We start from the raw sequence: 21,489 nt of genomic DNA on the forward strand, positions 1-21,489 counted from the left end.
CTGGATGGACCGCAGTTCACTCAACATCTCGGTCGCTCCCGAGTTTTGGGGATCATGAACGACGCTGCTGTAGGCATCCATGTTCAGGGCTTTGGGTGGACATACGTTTTCAGCTCCTTTGGATAAATACCAGGGGGCGTGACAGCTGACTGGACAGTAAGAGTAGGTTCTGTTTTGTAAGAAGGTCCCCCAGTGCCTTCCAAGGTGGCTGCCCCACCTGCCTTCCCACCAGGAGCGAGCGAGTGTTTCTTCTGATCCGCGTCCTCATCTGCACTTGGCCTTGTCAGCCTCTGGATTGCGGCCCCTCTGAGAGGTGTGCGGCCGTCTCATTGCTGTTTCACCTGCGGTTCCGTGATGGGAGTGGGTGTGGAGAACCCGTCCACACGCGTAGTTGTCATCTCTGATGCTTCTTTGGTGACGTGTCTCTCCAGGTCTTTCACCATTTCAATGGTTTCTTGTTTCGTTTTCATATCGTTGAGTTTTAAGAGTTCTTTGTGTATTTGGAATAACAATTTTTTAATCAGCTATGTCTTTTGCAAGTATTTTCTTTCCCTCTGTAGCTTTGCTTCGTTCTTCTCTTAACATGGTTTCTCTGTCCCCTGTGTGGACAATAACAGTAAAGCCACAGACGTGTTCTCTGTGGTCTTAGCAGACCTGTGAATAGGTTACGCTTTCTTATCTACTATGTAGCGGGTGACCATGGACTTTATTGTCCAAACTAGGGCTTTTTTTTTAGGTCTTGTTCAAGTGCAAAGGCGGACATAAAAACAGCTCTCCACTGGGATGCTCCTGGGCACCGTATGTCCAAGGCCAAAGCGTGATTAAGTCGCACCGGTGTTCATGATTATAAATGTGCATCGGATCCTGCATCTTATTGGACACAGATTGACTATTTTGCATCAGACACTGTAACGGGCTTCACCATCACTCTTCATCTGCCCCCGGCACTTCCCCTTCACGCCTTCCTCGTGTCCTCATTTATCTGAATGAACTTCTTTGCAGAAACAGAGAAGACGCTTGTGTCAGCGATTTCTGGCCAGACCCCTGAACAGAAGCTGAGACAGAAGTTGCTTGTGTGATTGATGTGGCGTCCCCGCCTCTCTTGGAAAAGTGAAAACAAGCCAGAGACCTGGAGGCCCTTCCCGGAGGTCACACTGCTACGTCTGAAAGACAGATCTGTGCACGGGTTCTCCCCAGCGCGCGTTCCGTTATCCGTGAAGCCAAGAACTCGACGGATGAGCCATTTGCCTTCGCAGAGACGAGCCCGAGCTTAGTCAGACGCCCGTGGGATGGTGGGCGGGGCAGTCTGCAGTGATCTGTGCAGTCGGGGGACAGCTGGACTGCTGGGTCATGGAATTCAACCTTGTGGGTGAAACTCGCCCCAGACAATGCCATTGCTGACCATCCTTTGGGTGCAGCCCAGACAAGGGTGGTGGAGCCCGGTGAGGGTGACAGAGGCCTTGGCAGGTGAAGCGGGCGGCTTCCACGTCACGGCTCTAGTCCTCGACTCGGCGTCTGGGGCTGGCCTTCATGTTCAGTCATGGCCAAGCAAGAGTACCTTCTACGCTCCTTGACTTGGGGCAGTTAGTTAACATATCAACACACGTGTGCCCTCAAGGGTTCAGAGAGGAGGAGGACAGTCCCGCCTGGTCATCACCCAAAGGCCCTCCATCACCGATGCCCTAATGCTGGCATCGTCTTCTCTGAACGGTCAGTCGAGCTGGACCCGGGCACCCTGCGATCCGTTACAGGGGTGACCGGGGGGGGCGGCCTCCTTTCCTTCCCCTTCATTCTCAGGTCCTTCCGCCGCCTCTCACGGTCGGGAGGACGCCTGCTCTGCTCCATGAAAGGCCCCTGCTGTGCCTCTCATCGGCTCCTCTCTCTCGTTTTGTCTTGAAAAGGTTAGGAGACTTCTTTCTAGCCATCAGACTAACCTCTTGTGCTTCTTATTATAATAGCTAACACCCTAACGCACGCCGTTGCTGTTGGGAATGATTTAGAAGAGGTGGGTAGTACAGAAGTGTGCTGTTTGTTGGAATCAGTCGTGGGACAGACCGGCTTCTTCAATGCTTCCTGCCCAGGGCGCCGGGCCAGCGGAGCCGGCGCCCCCGGGGGCCTCCCCCGTACCTCTCAGGCGGTTCCCCAGCAGGTGTCGGGGAGCCTGCCCAGATCTTGGGGTGCGTGTCCGCCCAACCTACTCCTTCAGTGTCATTTTTCATCATAAGTAAGAAACTTAATCAAATATGCTATAGACCAGTGATCTATGAGTATTAAAAAGAGTTACGTCTAGAGAAAAATCGCTAAACGTGAAACAGCCGCCAGACGCGCTGTGGGCAAGGGGCCTGCGGACAGCGAGCAGAGAGAGCTTGTTCAAGGTCGCAGGACCACGCGCTCCGACGGCCTGAGACTTGCGTTTCTGCTGCGCGCTGGTGACCGAAAGCAGGACGGCTCAGGGGATGGCCCATGAGTTGGTTTTTTGCAGAAAACTGTATTGCGTGCAAACGGGTCCTCGAGAGGCCGAGTTTGGGGACGGGAGTACATTTTCCTGCTTAGAATTACAATGAACTGGCTGCAAGAACCGCAGGCATCCCTGCTCCGTGTTTCTGTCTTTAGTGAAACACTCCGCGCTCAGCTGTGTGGGGCCGGCGCCCGCTCCGAGTCTGGGGTGCGGGGAGCAGGTGCTGATCCCGCGGCGCGTCTGCGCCGACACCCCAGCGTTTCCCAGCTCGTGTGCTGGGTGCCAACACCCAAGTCTGGTATCAGTGGTTTCATGGACAGATTTTAATGTTAAAAGCAGATGTGTAGACTTTCTCTGTTATTTAATTAAATGCAGGCAGACGCGTACATGTTTTTGTTTCTCCAAGATTAATATTATGTGCGAGGTCTTGATTCAAGTTGCATAAAAATGCACAAATCAGAGAAAATATTGAAAGAAGCAGGGTGTGAGCCTGCCGTCGCCTGCAAATTATTACTTCCTCAGCGTGAAGGTGGGTCTGTCAGCTGACGCCGCCACATTCCTGCTGGTCACGTGGGGAGATCACGTGCCGGAGGGGACCCAGAAAAAACCGGGTTTGGAATGGAGTTTTTCCCTGACCTGGCTTTCTGACCTTGGGCAGCTCCTGTCTGGAAAAGTGAGTGTAAAGAGAGCCTCCGGGCCCGGGCGCAGGCCTGGGGACACAGCAGGGACTCTCTAAAGACAGAGGCTCCTGGACACGGTCATGAGATGGAAACCCGGCAACCCCAGGCCACGGGACACAGATGAAACGCGTCACCCTCGGTCACGCGGCAACGGAAGGCCAGCGAAGGCCAGCGGTTTGCTCTCGCGGCTGACTCGGAAAGACCGCCGTGAACAGGATGGGTCCTTTTCCGGGATCAGCTGTGCAGACGGCCCACGGCACGTGCCGCAGAGGACGGGTCCCCGTCAGGCCCGCGGGTGGTGTTTGCGTCTAGATGAATCTGTTCTAGGAAAAGTCATCAAATCTTCTCTGAGAGCAAAACAAACATCCAAGCTGATTGCTGTACCTGAAACCCAAGGAGAGAGAAACCTTTTACAATGTCCAGCGACCTCTTTGGTGGCTCCCAAGTCCTCAGCGGTCACTGTGCATTTTTAAAAATCATTCTGGCCCTCAATAAAGTAGCTGTTGAGGCGTTAAAATCTTAGTTTGAAAAATTCCCTGTGGTACCCATTCTATTTTTTAACTTTGTAATAAAAAGTTTTAGGAAGACAGATTTCAGGATAGAAGTCTGGTGCAGGGCCAGGCTGCCCCGCACACGGGGACAGGGTCTGCTCATGCCGCCCCTCTGCGGACGGTGGGCCTCAGCCGCGGGGGCAGGAGAGCTGGGCAGAAGTTCCCCTGCCGGCCCCGCAGGTTGGGAGCAGTTGTAGAGGACAGTGTGGCGTTACTGAGCATGGGCATTTATGCCCGCCCCCCCCCCCACACACACGGAGGCTGACACGGATGGGGCCAGGTGCAGGGAGTGTGGTCGGGCCAGATCAATATGCAGAAGGGGGAGAGCGGTGGCCGCGATCCATGGAAAACATCCTCTGCTCGCCTGCCCTGCAGGCAGGGGCTGCCAGGTTGGACGCTGTGTTCCGAAGAACAGCTAATGAGGTGTGGAAAGCAGGCGACGCGGGCCCTCCGAGAGCGTCTTTGGCCGGAACCGAAAAGCCACTTATTTTTAGTGGTCTCCTAACTGCTCTCCTGGACGGTCCTGAGGACCAGGGGAACGAATTCACGCGTTGGGAAACGTTACGTTCCCCCGGATCCCGATTACTAAACTGCAAGACTTTTATTTACATTTCAAAAGGAAATTATTATTGCCTTAATAGATGCAATTGTCCCTTATTTTCAAACAAGGTACTTAATTTTTAGTATTAAAATATATTTTTTGTTTTGATTCTTTATTACAAAGCAATGCAGGCCTAGAAACACTGGGAAATGCAAAGAAGAAGCCAACTATTTAACAAAAAGCTCTATTGATACAAAGCAAAACATTTACAGCTAACACTTGGAAATATAGCATTTTTTTTTATGTGCATGTAATGTTTTTTCAAATATGACCAAATAGCATGTAATGGTTTTTGTTGGATGTTTATTTTTCATTTCACATACTGCGAGTGCTTTTCTGGGTGGACAAACATTCTTCCAGGTCCGTGTTCCTGGCTGAAGCGTCTTCCGTGGTGCGGCCGTCCCACAGTTCACTGACCCATTTCCTTTTGTGGGGCGTTTAGACAGTTTCCAGGTCTTTGGTGTTTCTGTGCTGAAGTTGTTATAAATGTCATGAAAGCTGGTGTTTCTACACAAGTTCTCGTCGTTAGTCCTTTAGGATAAGTTTTGATATGTAGACTTTACAAGTCTGAAGTTAAAGGAAGAGCTATTTTGAAGATAGTAGTATTCACACGCAAATGGTCCCGCACATGCTTGGACACCCATTCAACGGCGGACTTAGTCTTCTCTTACCGGAACATTATTTTAATGAACCCCTGTTTTTGGTTGGGCACGTTCCATCTTCTTGTTTTTCTCTCTGTCAGAGTAACCTAACGTTAATGCCGCCATCAAGGGCCAGCTGCAGCCTGTCTCTGCCGGGCCAGACGCTCAGGACGCTGTTGCCGGGCGTGCGGCTGTCCCTGGGTCTCCCTGCTCCTCTGTCCCCAGCCACGGCGGGTCCTCAGGGTCACGCACACACTTGGCCCGGGCCGCAGCCCTCTTCCCTCCAGGAAGCCCGGCTGCGCACTTGCCTTTGTTAGGCAGCGTGACTTAAATGCTGCGGCATCCGCTCTTCCCGTCCCCCAGCCAAGGATTGTAGGGGGCTGGCCCCCTGCTTTCTGGGGACCCATGCTCTGCACCCCGTCATAATTCCGTGTGTTTTGAGTGCTTGTTTCCAGTTGGTTTTCAGACAAGGCTGATGAGCGCACGCCCATTCTCCTCTGTCAGGAGCGTCCTCGGTGCCACATTCCGGCACCCAACGCCCTGGCCCAGGCACCCGGTCAGTGCAGCCTATAAATTTCCCACTAAGTAGTTAAATTGATTAAGTGGATTAACCTAATTCCATTAATTGTCAGTAACCCTGTGGTTGGAGCCCTCGCTTCTCTGTTTCTGGAGGACGAACCGCGGCCCCAGCAGTGACTGGAAGGCAGAGGGGGTCCTGCCCAGCGGGAAACACACCGGAAGCTGCGGGGCCAGAGTCCCTGCGTCTGACGCTTCCGAAGACCAAACCGCCAGCGTCAGAGTCTGGAGTCAGGAAAGGTTTCCTGAGCCGGGGAGAGGGGAGACCCGAAGCTGCCTCGGGCCGGCTTGCTTGCTGGGCGCTGGGGCTCCCGGGAGGCACCACGTTGGTGGGAGAGTCATCACCGGAGGCCGTGGAGCCCGGCCATTGGCAGTAACGGGGCGTCGGCGTGGGGTCTCCCCAGACAGCAGATCCTTGGCTTCCTAAAGGGCTCAGTGTTTCCGTTCTGGTTCTTCCTGGGACTGTGCTTTTGTGGGGGGTGGGAGGGCGAGAGAGACCTCAGTTGGGGGGCAGCAGGCGGGCACAGGCCTCTGCTCTGCACTGGCTGTGGCCACGAGACTTGGGGTTCCATGCTGTCGTCTCTGAGAAGCGGCGCAGCGTCTCCTTAAACAGGACAGGACCGCGCCCAGCTGTCCTGCAGCGGCAGGAGGTGCCCGCAGGTCAGCGCCCCGCTCAGCGGGCCCTCCCACCGCCTCCTGCCTTGTCGCCGCAGGCCGCCCTCTGTAGCTGTGGGGGGGCTGGTCCTCCCGCCGCTGCACTGTCCCCCGAGGCTGGTTCCGCGGCCCCATCCCGCTGGCCCTCCCCGAGCGGCTGGTCCTCGTCCCGCGCAACGGAGCTCCCCGCATCGCCCTTCCCGGTCTCTCAGCCGCTTGCTCCTCCTGCCACCGTCCTCGCTCCGGCCCCGAACGTCCCCGTCACAGCGGCTCTGCTTGTCCCGGGCGCCCCGTTCCGAACCCTTTCTCCAGGCCTGGCTTCGGTTCACCAGTTCGGTGTCTCGCCGGCCCTAATGTGTTTCTTTCGTGTCCTGAAATTCACAGTGTGCTTTCAATAGCTCGTTTTTATTGCATTTCTGTCACCATTTCCCCCCATACCCTCTCCCACCTCCACCCCCCGCCCCCGCCCCGCTGCTGTCTGTGCCCACGAGCCCTTCCTCTTTATTTTTCTTCTTTTTCACTCAACCCCGTCCCCGCTTCCAGAGCTGCTCCCCATCTGCGAGTCTGTCTCTGGTCTGCTCGTCGGTGCGGTCTGCTCGTTGGAGTCCACGGACGAGGGAGGTCCGGCGGCACTTCTGCCTCTGACTGGCTGACAGCGCCGCCTCCAGAGCCTCTGCAGGGCAGCTGAGCAGCCAGTGTGGGGTGGTCCCCTTCCCCGTCACACGCTCGTCGCGTCCCCTGCTCACAGGTTCCCGCGGAACTCACCGCCTCTGTGTCTGGTTTCTGACGGGCCCGCACCCAGCACCCGTGGGCCACTGCCCGTCACCTCTGCCGGCTCCCAGGCACGTGGCCCTGTGGGCTGGCCTGACGAGTGAGTTGCTTCTCTCTCCCACGGTGACCCCGCGTTCCGGACCTTTGCCACACGGGGTGCTGTCGGGCCTGAAGGCACCTGTGCCCCAGGACTGGTCTTTGCTTCTCCCGCGTTCCCACCATCATTACCCAACAAGAGTCTCGGAATTCCAGTCTCCGGGTGAGGTTTTAGGGCCCGCAGACTCCGTGAGCTTAGGTTGAACCCACAAAATCGCTGACTGAGGGTCATACATTCTTGGCGATACTTTTCTTCTTCCACACAGAACCAGGGTTGGAAAGGGCAAGGTTTGTGTTTGTTCAGTTGTTTTTATTTTCCAGTTCTTTCTCATGGTGGGTTTAATCCTTGTCGATGATTTTGCTGCATGGCTGACTCTTTGGGATCGCCTCACTGCATAATATAAAGTACCCTTAAATATGGAAGCACATTTTATTACACATCATGGGTAATGTATGTCACGTGTAATAGCCTGCATTGTACGTACTGTATCTATGTCCCGCTAGACCTCCTTCGGGGTGATCGCAGGCTCTGTCCACTGCACCCCGTGTCCTGAGCACAGGTCAAGGTGACCGGCCCCGCAGGCTCCGGTAGCGCTCACCGGTCCCGATCTCTGTCCGCACCCCACTTTGGTCAGGACCCCCCTCAGCGTCCAGGTGTCTGCCTCCCCGCTGTGAACCAGGCTGCGCAGAGCGCGTCAGTCCCGACACCTGGCTGAGCTGGCCCCTCCCCAAGCAGGATAACGGCAACAGGTGTGCGGGGAGCACGCACCTGCTTGGCCTCGCCCCGGCGTTTGGCGCAGCAGCGGCAGCGAGTGGGGAGCACTGGCGGAGACCCCGATCCCGAATTTCCAGGCGAGCCCACAGAGGCTTCCGGGTCCCCGCGCCCTCTTACCTGGTGAAAGGTGAACCTGGAATCCCTAGGGGACTGTAAGTACCAGTTTCCTCGCAGAAATTGTGTGGCTTCTGGGACAGAATCTGGAACAAGAAAGCATTTTATACCAGACGTGCACATCCTGATTTAAAGGATCTCCTCCGGGTCTAGGCTCCTTTTACTTGTGCTGAGAAAGTGGGCCCCCCCACGCGGCCCAGCCCCCCTCTGCCCGGCAGACAAACACAAAGCAGGAGGAGCCGCTGGAGAAGGGGGCGCGGATCTGCGAGTTCTGTCCCCACTCCCCACCCCCTCGGCCCGCAGATGCTCCCGGAGGGGGGGATGCAGTGCCGGCTGGGAGCTGGGGCTATTGTTAGCCACTCATTGTCTCTCCATCTGGGGAAGAGGGGTAATTGCCTGCACTCCCTACCCTGGATCTGCATCGGGATTAATGAGTCTCCCAGGAGAAGCCAAATGGAAGTCTGAAAGAGGCAATTTACTCCAGTGAAGTGATTACCCGTTTGGTGTTAAATGTGCATTTTCTGAGAGTCAGCCTTTCCGTGATGAACGGAACCAGCCTCCCCCGCAGGCCTGCTCAGGCCCCGAGTGGCCCCGTGAGTGATGGCTTTGAAGGCCACTTCCACACACAAAAGACTGAAGGTGCGTGAAAGTAAAACGGGGACTTAAAAAGGGGCCGTACGTTAGGCAAAGCTCATTTCACATGTTACTGCCCTGTCTCTCCCTTCACTAACGTGGGCACATCTAGCCGACCATGATTAATCCTGGGCATTGAATATGGACTTAAAAAACATTATCAACATAAGACCTCTGCAGGCTAGCCCCTCTGTCTGTCTCCCCCGGGGCGACCCCCTCTTCCTGCAGACGGCGGTGCATCGTGGCCTCCGGGTCCTGGCTGCCTCCTCCTTCCACTGACCACTAGGCTTTTTCGGGTCTAGAGAGAGCCATCCTTTGCAGACCCAGAGCGCACATGTTTCTTTTGCTCCTGAGAAACCTATAGGGTCTTATCACTTTCCAGAAACTTCTCCAAAGGGAGGTGCCGGTGTTGCCTCTGTTATTACTCCTCATCCCGGCTGGGGCACCTGCCACCGCGACCATGTCCCCAGGGCTCAGAGTTTCAGGAGCCGCTTGCGGGGCAGGGGCAGGAAAGCCAACCTGAGTGTGTTCTTCCTGTAAGATCCTTTTATAAATCTATGATTTTGGCCAGGGCATGGTCCGGACGTTATGACAAGTGCTATTACCTTTATTGAAGATTCGTGATCTCCATACGATTAGTCATCTCAACGAGATCCCCTGACGTATTTCAGTGGGACGGTGGGTTGACGAGCGAATTCAGCTCTTTCCAGTGCCAGGGCTCGGAACTCCCTCTCCAGGCATGCAGGTGCCACTGTCCTGTTGCCCACGGAGACTCTCAGACACACGCTGTTCATAAAACGTCCCCGACGGCACGTCACAGGCAAGTGGGGCAGCCTGTCTGTAGCAGGGGTGCTTCCCAGGGCTGACACACGGCTCGAACGAAATGCATCACAGAGCCCCAAACTAGCTGCAACAGTAAGGAACTGTGTTCTCCCGTGGGACTAGACGTCTGGACGGTATGCCATGTCCGAGGGCAGTTAATCGAGCCCTCCACGTCCCCGCGGCCCTCACGGAGTGAGCTAACCTGTCGGGGTTGCCGGCAGGCTCCCCCAGGCTCACACCTCCACGTACGCCAATGACCCAGACAGGAAGGTTGTCCCATTTTCATCTTTCCTTTTAAGGGAGAGGACGTGTCCCTCAAAGATGTCCGTGACACTTCACGACCAGCCTGTGTCACATGGATGTTCCTCAGGGACAACTGAAAATGTAAATCAGTCGGCTTAGACAGAACCCTGCAGCTACTCCCGTCAGACCTGGGAGAGACGCGAGGACAAGGGAGGACCGCCACGGGCGTCGCCGGAGCAGCCTGTGCCTTCCGTCGGGGTTTGAAGCAGGCCGTCCAGTCAAGCAGACCAGCTACCCTCCCTGTTGTTCTCCTGGTTGCTAGTGGGGGTCTCAGGCTCGCTCATTCGCTGGAAGGACACGCAGAGAAGCCATGACGCTCAGGCTGGTGGTTTATTTCATAAAACAGATACAGACTCGACTCAAAGGAGGGAAGGGACCCACAGCACAGAGCCGGGAGGACACTCCCAGCTGTCCTTTCCCAGAGGGTGGTGCAGACGGAGGGACCACTGCACCTGCCACCCGGGGAAGCGCAGCAAACCTTGATGCCCAGGGTCTGGGCTGGGGTCCCTCAGGACTGACCTCCAGCCCCTGCAGAGGTCAGCCGACACCGCGTGGTCCAGCGCTGTGCCATGACCGCATCGTCAGCACTGACTCTCTGCCGGGGCCCAAGGCCCCCAGGTAAGCAAAGGAAATGTTCCCCGGCAGGACGTCCCAAAGGCTTAGAGGTCATCTCCTAGAGGCAGGGCGAGGGCCAAGCTTTTATTGACGTATTGACTGACTGACCGATTGTCGGTGCAGATGAGGCCCCCAGGCTTGCTGGTCTTCGCTGCACTGGAGGTACCGCCAGACGAAAGCTCTCGGTAATGGCTGTAAATCAGGGATGGGCGTATTCGTTTTCCGGTTTTATACTAAATCTTCCTGAAATGATTCCTTTTCTATAGTTTAAATAGGTTTGAACAGATACACCAGGTTTCTTTGTCCCCGTCACGTCACTGCCTGGTGTTCGGACGTCTGCAGCTGGGCCCGTGCTCTGCCTCACGTGGGCACCGGAGAAATCACGCCTGACGGTTGCAAAGCCTCGCGCACGCGATTGCGGGAAGGGTAGCGAGTGTTTGCAACGATCATCTTTTCTACTGTGAGGGTGGTTGAGTGTTTTCAGATAGATATAAGTATTTTTACATCTTAAGATTGGAAAGCATGTACTTTTTACACTTCCTTTTTCAGTTAGGAAATATCAACACACCTCTTCTGAACCAGAGTGGCTTTCCGTGGTACGGGAGGGGAGAGGGCTTCTGTGCGTGGGCCTCGGGCACGGCTCCCCACTACCTCTGGCTCCATTTCCCAGGCGTTGGGCTTCCTGGGGACCGGCCGAGGGTCACACAGGTCAGACCTTATTTGGCTCCCACGGGGGAAGAAGCCTTCGTTCACTGTCAGGTCTCACCTGGTTTCCAGACTTCTCCTCTGAAGGAAAACGCACCTTTCCTCGTGGCACCGTTATTTCATTGACTTTGGAGAGAGAGAGGGAGGGAGGGAGGGAGGGAGGGAGGGAGCGAGAGAGAGAAGCAGGGAGCGCTGTTCCTCCGTTCATGCCTTCATCGGTTGATTCCTGTACATGCCCGGACCAGGGATCAAACCTGCAACCTCCGCCCGCTGGGACGGCACCGTAGCCAACTGAGTCACCCAGCCAGGGCTCGCTGGCACCTGCCCCTCAGTGCCGCGCCGCGTCTCCCCCACCTAAGGGCCCGGGGACTGCACATCACCACCGTAGGTGGTTTGCTTCTTTCACGGTCACTGTCATCGGGACAGTTTTCATTGTTTTGTTTGAGTTTTATGAGAAAAGCAGCGGTCATCCCGCAGGGCCCCCAAGAATGTATTAGTGTGTAACTGCTTCGGGGGGAGACAGTAAGAGGGGCGTGGGGGAGGAAAACCCCATCGGCAGCCATTGCGTGAACGCGTGACGGGCGCAGGCTTTGAACCGAAAGCACCGGGTAGTGGGTCCTCACTCAGCAAGGACGGCTCCCGGCTTTGGAAGCAGCTACTCTACACAGTGTGTGCCTGTGTGTGTGCGTGTGTGTTTGTGTGCATTTGTGTGTGCATGCACGCACATGCGTGTGTGTTTGTGTGTGCGTGTGTGCACATGTGTTTGTGTGTGTGCACATGTGTTTGTGTGCATGTGTGCACGCTGTGTGCATGTGCATTTGTGTGCATGTGTGTGTGTCTAAAGTGGAATCTGTGCTCCCAAAATGGTAGTTTTAACTTTCAGAGCCGCTCGCCTCTGGTTGTCTCGCTCCTCCTCTGAGCGCTCCCGTGGACGCGGTGACTCAGCGGGGCCGTCCCTAAGCGGTGGCGTCAGACACAGCCGCCGAGCCCCCGGACGGGGCAGCCAGCGGGTGGGACAGGCGCGGGGCAGAACGGCAGCTGAGACGCGGGCCTGCCGCGGGTGCTTCCGCACTCTTAGCTGAAGGCGCTTCCGGCTCTGAATGTGGTTGGAACGGGGCGTTAGAGGTTCCGCCCCTCCGTGAGCTCTTGGTGACAAGAACCCCCGTCGGTTCAGAATCAACCTTGTCGTCCTTGCGCTAAACCACCGCCGACGCCCGTCCTGCGCTGCGGGGTGTCCTTGCAGTTCAGCTGAGATATGGCTGCAAGCTTTTGGTGCTTCTCTCATTAAAAAAAAACAAACCTGTCCCTTATGAAGATGAAAACGGCCCAGGGACAGTCCGGTTTTGGTTCCATGACTCAGGGAGGGTAACTGGGGAGACGGGAGGTTACGGACCCAACGTCCCCATGCCTGGCCTTTCAAAAGACCAAACTTTAAAGCGCCAGTTTGGAGGAGGGGAAGGTTCCTTCACCAAGAGGATGTCACCACATCCGCCAAGAAGGGGGGCGCCCTGCTGGCTGCTCAAATCCATCTAAAGAAAGTACAGAGTTCAGGCTTCTTTCAGGTCAAGGGACGGGGGAATGGGAGGCGCTGCTTTTATAAAACTCCGGCCCCAGGCAGAAGTCCTGCAGTGACCAGCTCGTGATCCACACGGGAAGCAGCGCTGTTAGCCTGAAGGTCAAGGGGACAAGGTGGCTGGGACAAGACGAGGCGCGGCCAGCATCTCACTCTGTGTCAGGGCTTAGGGGCAGAGGTCCCAGGCACAGACGAGGGTTCTCCCCGAATGCAGGACGGGCCACCCCAGCCAGCACTGCTGAGTACATCTTCACGTCTCCCCACAGAGTGGCTGCACCCCCATGTACGTAAATGCCAGCACTTCACCCCTCGTCTTTTTCACAGATCGCCTACGTCTTTTGGACTTTGCAATATCTTTTTGCCTTTTCATTAGTTTTCTCTAGTGACGCCTTTGAAAGCTTGCTGCGTGGTCTCCTGATTATAATGAAAACGACAATAACAGACCCTGAATGAGAAACAATCATTTTCCCAAGGTTACGGCCTTAGTATCGCTCCTGAGCCGCCAGCCTCGGGGGCGTGTCCTCCTGACACCAGGGATGGAGCCAGGGCCTCTTGGAGCTGCAGAGAACTAGAGTTTTAAAGACGGATTAAGTATTTCAGGTCACTTGTTTACTCGTCGGTGCCTAAGGCAGAAAAACCCCAATTCGCTTCCAAACACATCCTTTGAGATATGTGCTTTATTCACTGAAGCGCTGTACCCAGACCCGTTTCTGCGGCAACTAAATTCCCTCCCAGCACGTGAGGACTTCCATCTCTCATTACTCAGCCTGGGTCGAACTTGGCTGGAATCACAGGTGATCTGCAGTATTGCCAAACCAATGGCTACGTTTTAATCTATCGACTTGGCTTCTTAGCAGCTTTTCAGGCTGCTCGCAGCTTTTTACATCTTGAAAACGTCTCTTATCTTGACTCTCTGGCACGCCACACTGCCTCTCTGCCCGCTTCTTCTCACTGGCTCTGTGCTTTTACCTGCCTGTCCTTGACCTAAAATCTTCCAGCTACTCTGGCCTCGGCGATGGGTTGGCTTCCGTTGTTTCTCCCACCAGAATAATCTGCTTTTCTCCTACTGTGTGCTGGTCCCTGTACAGAACAGTGAACAAGTGTGTTGACCAAGGTGCTTAGTGTAGGAAGAGTCCCAAGTAAAAAACCGACCTGATTTTTAATGGTGTTAAGGACCACGAAGAGAGTAGGAGGTCCCTGGGCTAGGCCAGGGCGTCCGTGAGGCTTCTCTGAGAGGTGGCGTCGGGCCCGATCCCAGGGCCGGGCTCTGGGCTCCTGTAGGAACTGCGGCGCTGTTACTCTGCGGAGGGCGCTTCGGCGGGCTCTGGACCAGCGTGCTCCTACTTCTCGCTGGATTTGAACAGCGCGCACCCCGGTGCGATTCGGAGGCTCAGAGGAGAACGCTCCCGCCCCAGGCGGTCGGCGCCACGGTGGTTTAGCCTTGGAAGGATAATCACTAACATGACCGCCTCCTGAGAAACCAACTCGTTTTTCTCTCTGGTGGAAAAACAACTCAGAAGAGGGATGTGAACAGGGAAAGAGACTTACCAGGGCGAGCGTCTGGAATATTTACGTTTACCTGGGCCGGAGCAGCCTCACGGCGGGACGGGGGTGGGGAGCGGAGGAACAAAGTTCCCTCCCACCTTCTGCGTTCTTCTGGCTGGACTCGTGATCAAGGCAACACGAGACAGAGGAACGAGGGAAGGGGCCACGTCTATTATGAACACGCAGGGTTCCCTAAGCGTGTGCGCCCCGGGAACACCTAGGCAGTGGGGGCTTCTCATGTGAAGCTGGAGCTGAAAGGATGGGTGGGGTCTGCTTGGGGTCTTCAAGGGGCAGGACGGCAGTCCACAGGGAGACAGAGACCAGTGCGTGTGTGCTGGGCCACTTGGACCACGGGACCCGAGGAGGACTTGGCTCCCAGGGGCCTCGCTGGGGTCCTCCTCGTCCGTCACACACAGGTCATGTTCACCTGCCAGTGTCCGTGGTGACAGCGCCCCCCACCCCCGGAGCAGGCCCCCTGCCTGAATCCTTTAGAAGCTAAAAATACGTTTAAAACTGAATTCTTGTAAATGAGGAGAGAGTTCGAGTTAAGACTAATGGTGGTAGAATTGGAAACAGAAGAACATGGGTGAAATCTGGAAATAATAATCAGGACGGTGGGCATTCCATTACCAATGTTTCAGAAGCCAGCAAATTGCGGTGAGCAGCGAGCAGTGAGCAGAGAGAGTCCCGCGCAGGGCCCTGCGTAGTCAACCCGATGCCTGGGGACCTGCCCCGCGTCTCTGCCTGCTCTGAAACCCGGCCGCTTGTGTCATTGTGACCCGGTTCTCTGAGACCCAAAGCAACTCAGACCAGAGCAATGTGCTTCTGACGACTTAGCTCTGCGTGTGCTGTGTGGTTAGAACCCGAGCGTTGCTCAGGGAATAAGAATTTGTCATGCAAATGCCACCAACTCTTGCTTCACCTGTTTCTGTGAGGTGGTAAATATTTGCACACTATTCTGGGATCAAAACCAACTCCTGCTGGAGGCTGTGCAGATTTCTGTCGAAACAGGGAAAAGTGGCAAACATTCTATTATGCATGTAGAAATTTCCCAGATGATATTCTAAATCAGAATAATCCCATGATAGCCAAAAACAAACAAGCGAAAAAGAGTGTGGCTACAATAGCAAAATGTTGTTGAAATCAGCTTTTAATTGTGTTGTTGGATTTTGAGGACGGAGTCATGCGGGTAGGAGCCATCCTTGGTGAAATAACATCTCTTGCCAAATCTAAGAGGAAAGGCGGTAAAAACTAGATATTGCTTCATTTCACTAAGGAAGTATGAGTGTGTCCCGTGTGAAGGGAGCAAATACCAGAGTGGATTTATTTCAAACGGATGGCAGTGGTTTACACTCTGTGGCTTACAGTTTGCCCAGGACGTGCCCAGCGGGGCGTCTGTCCTCTCTACTGTCAGCGAGAAGCGTCTCTAAGGTCACTGAGAAGTGTCTCTAAGGTCATGACTATCTTTTTAGATGCTCGCCCCTTTCTGTCACCTCCTGCCGTCCGCCGGCCTCGCAGGCCCGTCCCATCCGTCCTGGCCGCTCACCGACCGCAGCAAGCACGCACCTCCCTTTAATAAATACGCCGCTCTGACATTATCTTCACCAGCTCCAGGGTGTTTTGGTCTGACTTGGATGGGTCCCTCCGATTTCTCTCATATCGTTTCGCTACTCTTTGCTGCTTGGAAAACAGAAAAGGGGAGGAGCAGGCAGCCCTGCGTGAGGCTCTGGGCTGTGCTGTCGCTCGGTCGGCGGCGGCAGGGCTGGGCCGTGGGTGACGTGCTGCGGGGCGCGGCTCCCGGAGAGAACAGGGACGGCCAGTCCCCCGATGACGGCTTCTCCCTCGGACGCAGCGCTGACCGTTTCTCTGGGGGACTGTAGACAACTTCTCAGTAACGGCGGCAGGAAAAACGGGGGGAAGGGATATCTGCGCTGGGGTTTAAATGATTAAAACTAGAACCTATTTAGATGCATTTCAGACAGCGGTGGCCACGGCCTAGTGACGGGCAGTGGTGAAGATGGAGACCGTGGGGTCGGAGAAGAAGAGGTAGAACTGTCGGGTCGACGGAAGCGGAGTGGCAGGCAGGTCGCAGGCGTGCGCCTCGTTGGAACGCGCGTACAGGGTAAGACGCACGTGACAGACGACTGCCACCGCAGCCGTGTCGGGGCGCAGCGCGGTCCAGCTTCCGGCACCCGCCTTCTCCCGGCTCCGAACCTGCTGCTCTTCCCTCTCGGCCTCCTCGTGCCCTCGGGTCTAAAGTCTTTTGTCAACAGCACACACCTGCACATCTCATTGTATTCTGTTTCTTTTCTTTTTTAATCCCTTCTGCTGATCAGTGTCTTTAGACTGGGGAGTGCATGCGTCTGCTAACGCTGCCACACCCCCCCAGCCCGGGCAATTGCGTAAAAGAAATTCATTTTCCTCAGTCCTGGAGGCTGGACGTTCAAGAGCCAGGTGTTGGCAGGGTTGGCTCTTCTGCGGCCTCTCTCCTCGGCTTAGAGACAACCCTCTTTTCCTTGTGTCCTCACGTGGCCGCCCCCTGTGTGTGTCTGTGTTCCCACCTCCTCCCCTCCAAGGACACCAGTCCTGCGGGGCTAGGACCCATTCTGATGACCTCAATTTAATTACTTCTTCAAAGAGCCTACCTCCAAGAGCAGTCAACGTCTGGGCTACCGAGGGATAGGATGACAACCTAGGAATTTTGGAAGAACCCAAGTTAGCCACAGAGAGAGCAGCTCCTGTTTACATTTAAAGAAACGACAGATAGGAAAGCACATGACGTCACCATTTGACATTGTCTGCATGTCATACAGCCGCGTGTCGCTCACGTCCACCATTACTAACTGCCTTTGCCTTTGGCTGGTTTCTCGCAGTCACACGTTGTATTTCTCCTTCTCATTTCCTTCTGTGGATATTCTATAGATACTTTCTTTGTGGTTGCCATGGAGATGACACATCCAAAAAGATCCCTTCTTTGCAGCCTTCCCAACACGTTACACTATTGATGTCACAAATTACATCTCTACCATGCCCCTGTTAACACAGATGTATAATTATTTTTATGCATTTGTCTTTAAATCCTGCAGAAAATAAAAATGCGGAGTTGCAAATCAAGTTTACAAAATCGTATTTTCTTATATTTCTCTCTGCATTTGCTTTTATGAATGTTGTAATTTCATATGGTTTTGGGTTATTATCCAGGGTTCTTTCATTGCATCCTGTAGAGTTCCCGGTCGCATTTCTTGGAGGGTAGTAGAGTAGTAACAAAGTCACATGGGTTTTGTTTCCTACAGTAATGTAATTTTCTCGCGTTTCTGAAGGACCATTCTGTCAGATACGGACTCTCAGTTGACAGCATTTCTCTTTTGGCAACTCCAGATATCACCTCACTGCCTTCTGATCCCCAAGGTTCTCACTGAGCAGTCTGCTGATAGTTTTGTTGGGAATCCCTTGTTTGTAATGAGTTTCTTTTCTCTTTCTGCCTTCAAGATCCTGTGTCTTTGTGTTTAATATGCGTCTAATTGTGGGTCTCTCTGAGTTTTCCTACTGGGAGTTTCTTGAGCACCTCAGATTTACATATCTATCCCTCCCCTCAAATTTTCAGTGTTCAGGTATTATGCACTCAAATTCATACGTGGATTCAAATCTTGGTGTAGCAGGCCCCGTGCATGTGCTCCCTCGGGGACGATTTCTGGAGGTCGCTTTTGTTCTTTGGACAGGCCCCGTTTTCTTATTTCTTTGTCTGCCGTGCGACAGACTCTACAAATAGGGCATCTGAAGGACACAACGGCCTTCCCCGTCTCTGCAGAGGCGTGGGGGACGTTCCCTAAGGGGTGGGTCCCTGAGCCTGGGGATCAAGCTGAAACAGAGCCTGCAGACCTTCTCGGGTCCTTTCTGGGCCCGTGTCCCGTCTGGGTCCGGGCGCGTGCTCCCCGCAGCCCCTCCCAGGTCTCGCGTGTTCTGCTGTTTCCCTCTACCTGCAGTTTCTAGCCCCGGGGCCCCGTGCTGCAGGCTGTGCGCATGTTTTCAGTGCAGCTGGTCCACTTGGACGCCGCTGGCTGCTGCTGCCCATCTGAGCCCCGAGGCCGGGAAGGCAGAGACCAGCCCTCGGGCCGCGCCCGGGCAGGCCAGGCACTGCACACGGGGTCTGCTTGGCTCCCGTATCCCCGGGGAGAGAACCAGGAGTAGGCTCCTTCCTCCCAGCTGCCCTGGGACATGTCAGGAAAGGCGTGAGTCAGGGACAGGTAAGACATCCGTGATGGCGTCCCCCTGTGTGAACGTGGGCTTGTCCTCCGGGGCCCCTGCGTGGTGGCGCTGGGTGTGTGCACGGCCTCCATGCTCCTCCAAGGCGACGTTTGTCTGCACCCGTCTATGCGGCGCTTCCACTGCGGAACGAGGACACGGAGCCTTGACCCTGACGCCTTGCGGAGGTCGCCGCCCAACTTGCTGGCTCGTTTTTAAATGACACGGACAATTCTGTCTTTCTTTCCAGCCACTGGCTCGGCTTTTGGCTCGTGACTCAGTTCCTCTCGAGAGGCTGGAGGGTGCCTCTGGGAAAGGTCTCTGGGGGCTGGATGGGACCTTCTGTTTGTGTCCCACCTGCCCTTGGAGTCCACAAGATCAGTGGGTGGAGGGAGCGTGGGAGAGGCAGCCCCCTATGATCAGCAGCGAGCCCCTCACAAACTGCTCGGGGACCCGACAGCACATCAGCAGGAGGAAAGGCCCCTCATGGGCCAGACTCAGGAGCTACATGAGCAGCTCCGTACAGGAGAAACAGTGCTTCTCGTCATTCGACGATGAACGCGTCTGATGTTTGAAATATAACCGGTTATTTTATGTAAAATGTCTCTAGTCTGGGGCTTCATAGGTAATTAACACCTGCGTTTCGTCCACGGGCAAGAATGAAGTCTTTCTTCTGCAGAAACGCAGATATTTTCATCAGGAAGCTTTCTTTCCTTGTCATGCTATTCACTGGAACCTGCCATCAAGTTGGTCCTAATGAGCAAATCCATTTTTTAATTGAACTTTGACCTCCTCCATAGAAGCAGAGTTCAAACGAAAGACTATTGAAATCCTTTTCTGGGATAAGGAACATCTTTGTTTCTCAGGAATAGGAATAGCGTTGTACTTTACTGTAGCTAACCTGTCACAGTCCTTCACTCACCTTTTAGGTCGTAACCGTCTAAGAACCAGCCCTGCTAACACAGCTGTGTGTGTTCCCCAGGAGCTCCCCCGACAACTACACAAGAGCCTAACCACGTTCCTCTCTGTGCCGTTGCAGTGAGCCAAGGGGGTGTCGCTTTGGTCTCCGACATGTGCCCAGACCCGGGGACCCCAGAGTACGGGCGACGAGCCGGATCCGACTTCAGGTAGGAGACAGCGTAACGATTGGAAAAGCATGTTACTTTCTCACATATGTGGATTCCAAGCTTGTCATTTGCCCATTGGTTGGCCTTTTAATTTAAAGATACAGCTTCTCGATTATTATGCAGCTAAATTATTTGCAGAACTTTAAATCCATGCTGAACATTTCCAGAAACACCAGAGTACCTTTCCCTGGATGACCCAATATTAAACATTTAACTGGAAACGTATATGATCAAAATCCGTCTCCAGGGTTTTATTTTTTATTTTTTTTGTTTTAATTTGTTAACTTCCAATCATCTACTATATTTGGGTTAATGTTTTTTAAAAAGGACAAACATTTAACCACAGCTTTCTCATTATTTTGTTAAATAAACTTTCCTAATGGTGCATGTAAGGGATAGTCGATGCGTTTCATTTCAGAAAACGTTATGATTCATTTTACGAGGCTTGTGGTGAACTCGAGACGGCTTTCCGGTGGTTCCATTATTAATGTGGCCATGGTAATTGTGCCGTTTCTTTGGATTTTTGCATTTCTTTCCATTTGCTTGAGAAGCTTCACCCTTTGCCAAGTTACTCAAGATGGAAACTCATAGTGGGAGACAGTGTCACAATCAAACAGTGACAGGGGACCAGAAATGCACTTTCCTTGTTATAGGCCCACCCTTTAATGAGAGAGAAACAAAACAACCCCACAAGTAAAGAAGGGTGTGTGTAGAAAGGTCAGCCTCTGACGTGAGCTAAAAACTGATAAAAATAGTGATATTTTAGAGGAGAGGGGTGTGCATTTCCCACAACCTTCTCCCTAGATAATACTGTCAAGTGCAAATAGGCATTTTGACTTTGCCTTTCCCCGCCGACTGTCTCTGGTTTCTCTTCTTTGCCTGAAGACACTGGCTGGGCCCACCTCACAGGCTTGATAGGAGAGGGGAGACGGCCCTGCCTCGTTCCTGGCCGGGGAGAGGAAGCGGTCTGCTCTTCATCTCGTATGAGTTCTAAGTGTTTCATAAACTCCTGTTTTCAGGGTGAGGAAGACCCTTTCATGTCTAGTTTGTTGGACTTTTTAATCAGAAATGGATATAAACTTCTGTCAAAAGATTATACAAATATTGACGTGGCCTTTCGGTTCATTTCGTTTGTTAATGTGAGCTACATAGATGTTCTGACTTTGCATCCTGGGGTGAAATTTATTTGGTTTTGATGTATTACTTTTTTACATACTGTTGAATTTAATTTGGTATTTTTAGATTGTTTTCATATATGTTCATAGAAGATACTGGCCTGTAGACTTTTCTTCTCATAACCTAACCTGATTGAGCGATCAGAGTAGGACTGGGCTCATAAAATGAACTGGGACGTCGTCTTTCCTCTGAATAACCTGGTAGAGTTTGCACAGCGTCAGTAACGTGTCTTCCTTACAGTTCTGGGAGATCCGTCAGGGAAGCCGTCTGGAATTGCCGCTTCCTCGTGAGGAGGTCTTCTAACGACAAATTCACGTCATTTCCACTTCCAGGCCTACTCAGGTTATAGCTCTCTGCCTGAGGGAGCTTTGACGGTTTGTGTCTTTCAGGAAGTTTTTCAGCTTTAAGTTGTGAACGTTATAGGTGTGAAGATATCCATAATATTCTCCTCTCATCCTTTAACCCATTAATGACATCACAGTTCTGACTCCTGATAATGGTCATTTCTGTTTTCTCTCCTGCCTGACCCATCTGACTACAGAATGTCAATGAATTAATTGATCTTCCCAAAACAGGAAACGTGCCTGATTTCGGGTCTTTCCTGCTGGCTTTCCTTGGCTTGTGTTGCATTGATCTCTGCTGTCGTCCCCCACTGTTTTATCTCTCCTGGTTACTGCGTGATTCATTTGCTCTTCTTTTTCTCATATCTTAGGACGAAACCTGTGATTTAAGTCCTTTTTACTTTTCTAGTGTGGAGTTTCAGTGATATAAATTCCACGCGAAGAGCTGCCTTAACTGCATTCCACGAATTTTATGTTTTCTTTTTCCTGC

At 53.5% G+C, this 21,489-nt stretch overlaps 1 protein-coding gene across 1 annotated transcript in view; it reads left to right on the forward strand.

The window, feature by feature from the left end:
- CSMD1 (CUB and Sushi multiple domains 1) overlaps nucleotides 1-21,489 on the forward strand; it is a 601,662-nt gene that overhangs the window by 392,984 nt on the left and 187,189 nt on the right. The window contains exon 9 of the mRNA XM_090258247.1: nucleotides 19,395-19,482. Within this exon, the coding sequence (XP_090114373.1) occupies nucleotides 19,395-19,482 (88 nt within the window). The remainder of the gene's footprint in view (nucleotides 1-19,394; nucleotides 19,483-21,489) is intronic.

The sequence above is a fragment of the Furipterus horrens genome, unplaced genomic scaffold (genome assembly GCF_987537825.1).
Source record: "Furipterus horrens unplaced genomic scaffold, mFurHor1.1.pri manual_scaffold_12, whole genome shotgun sequence".
NCBI lineage: Eukaryota > Metazoa > Chordata > Mammalia > Chiroptera > Furipteridae > Furipterus > Furipterus horrens.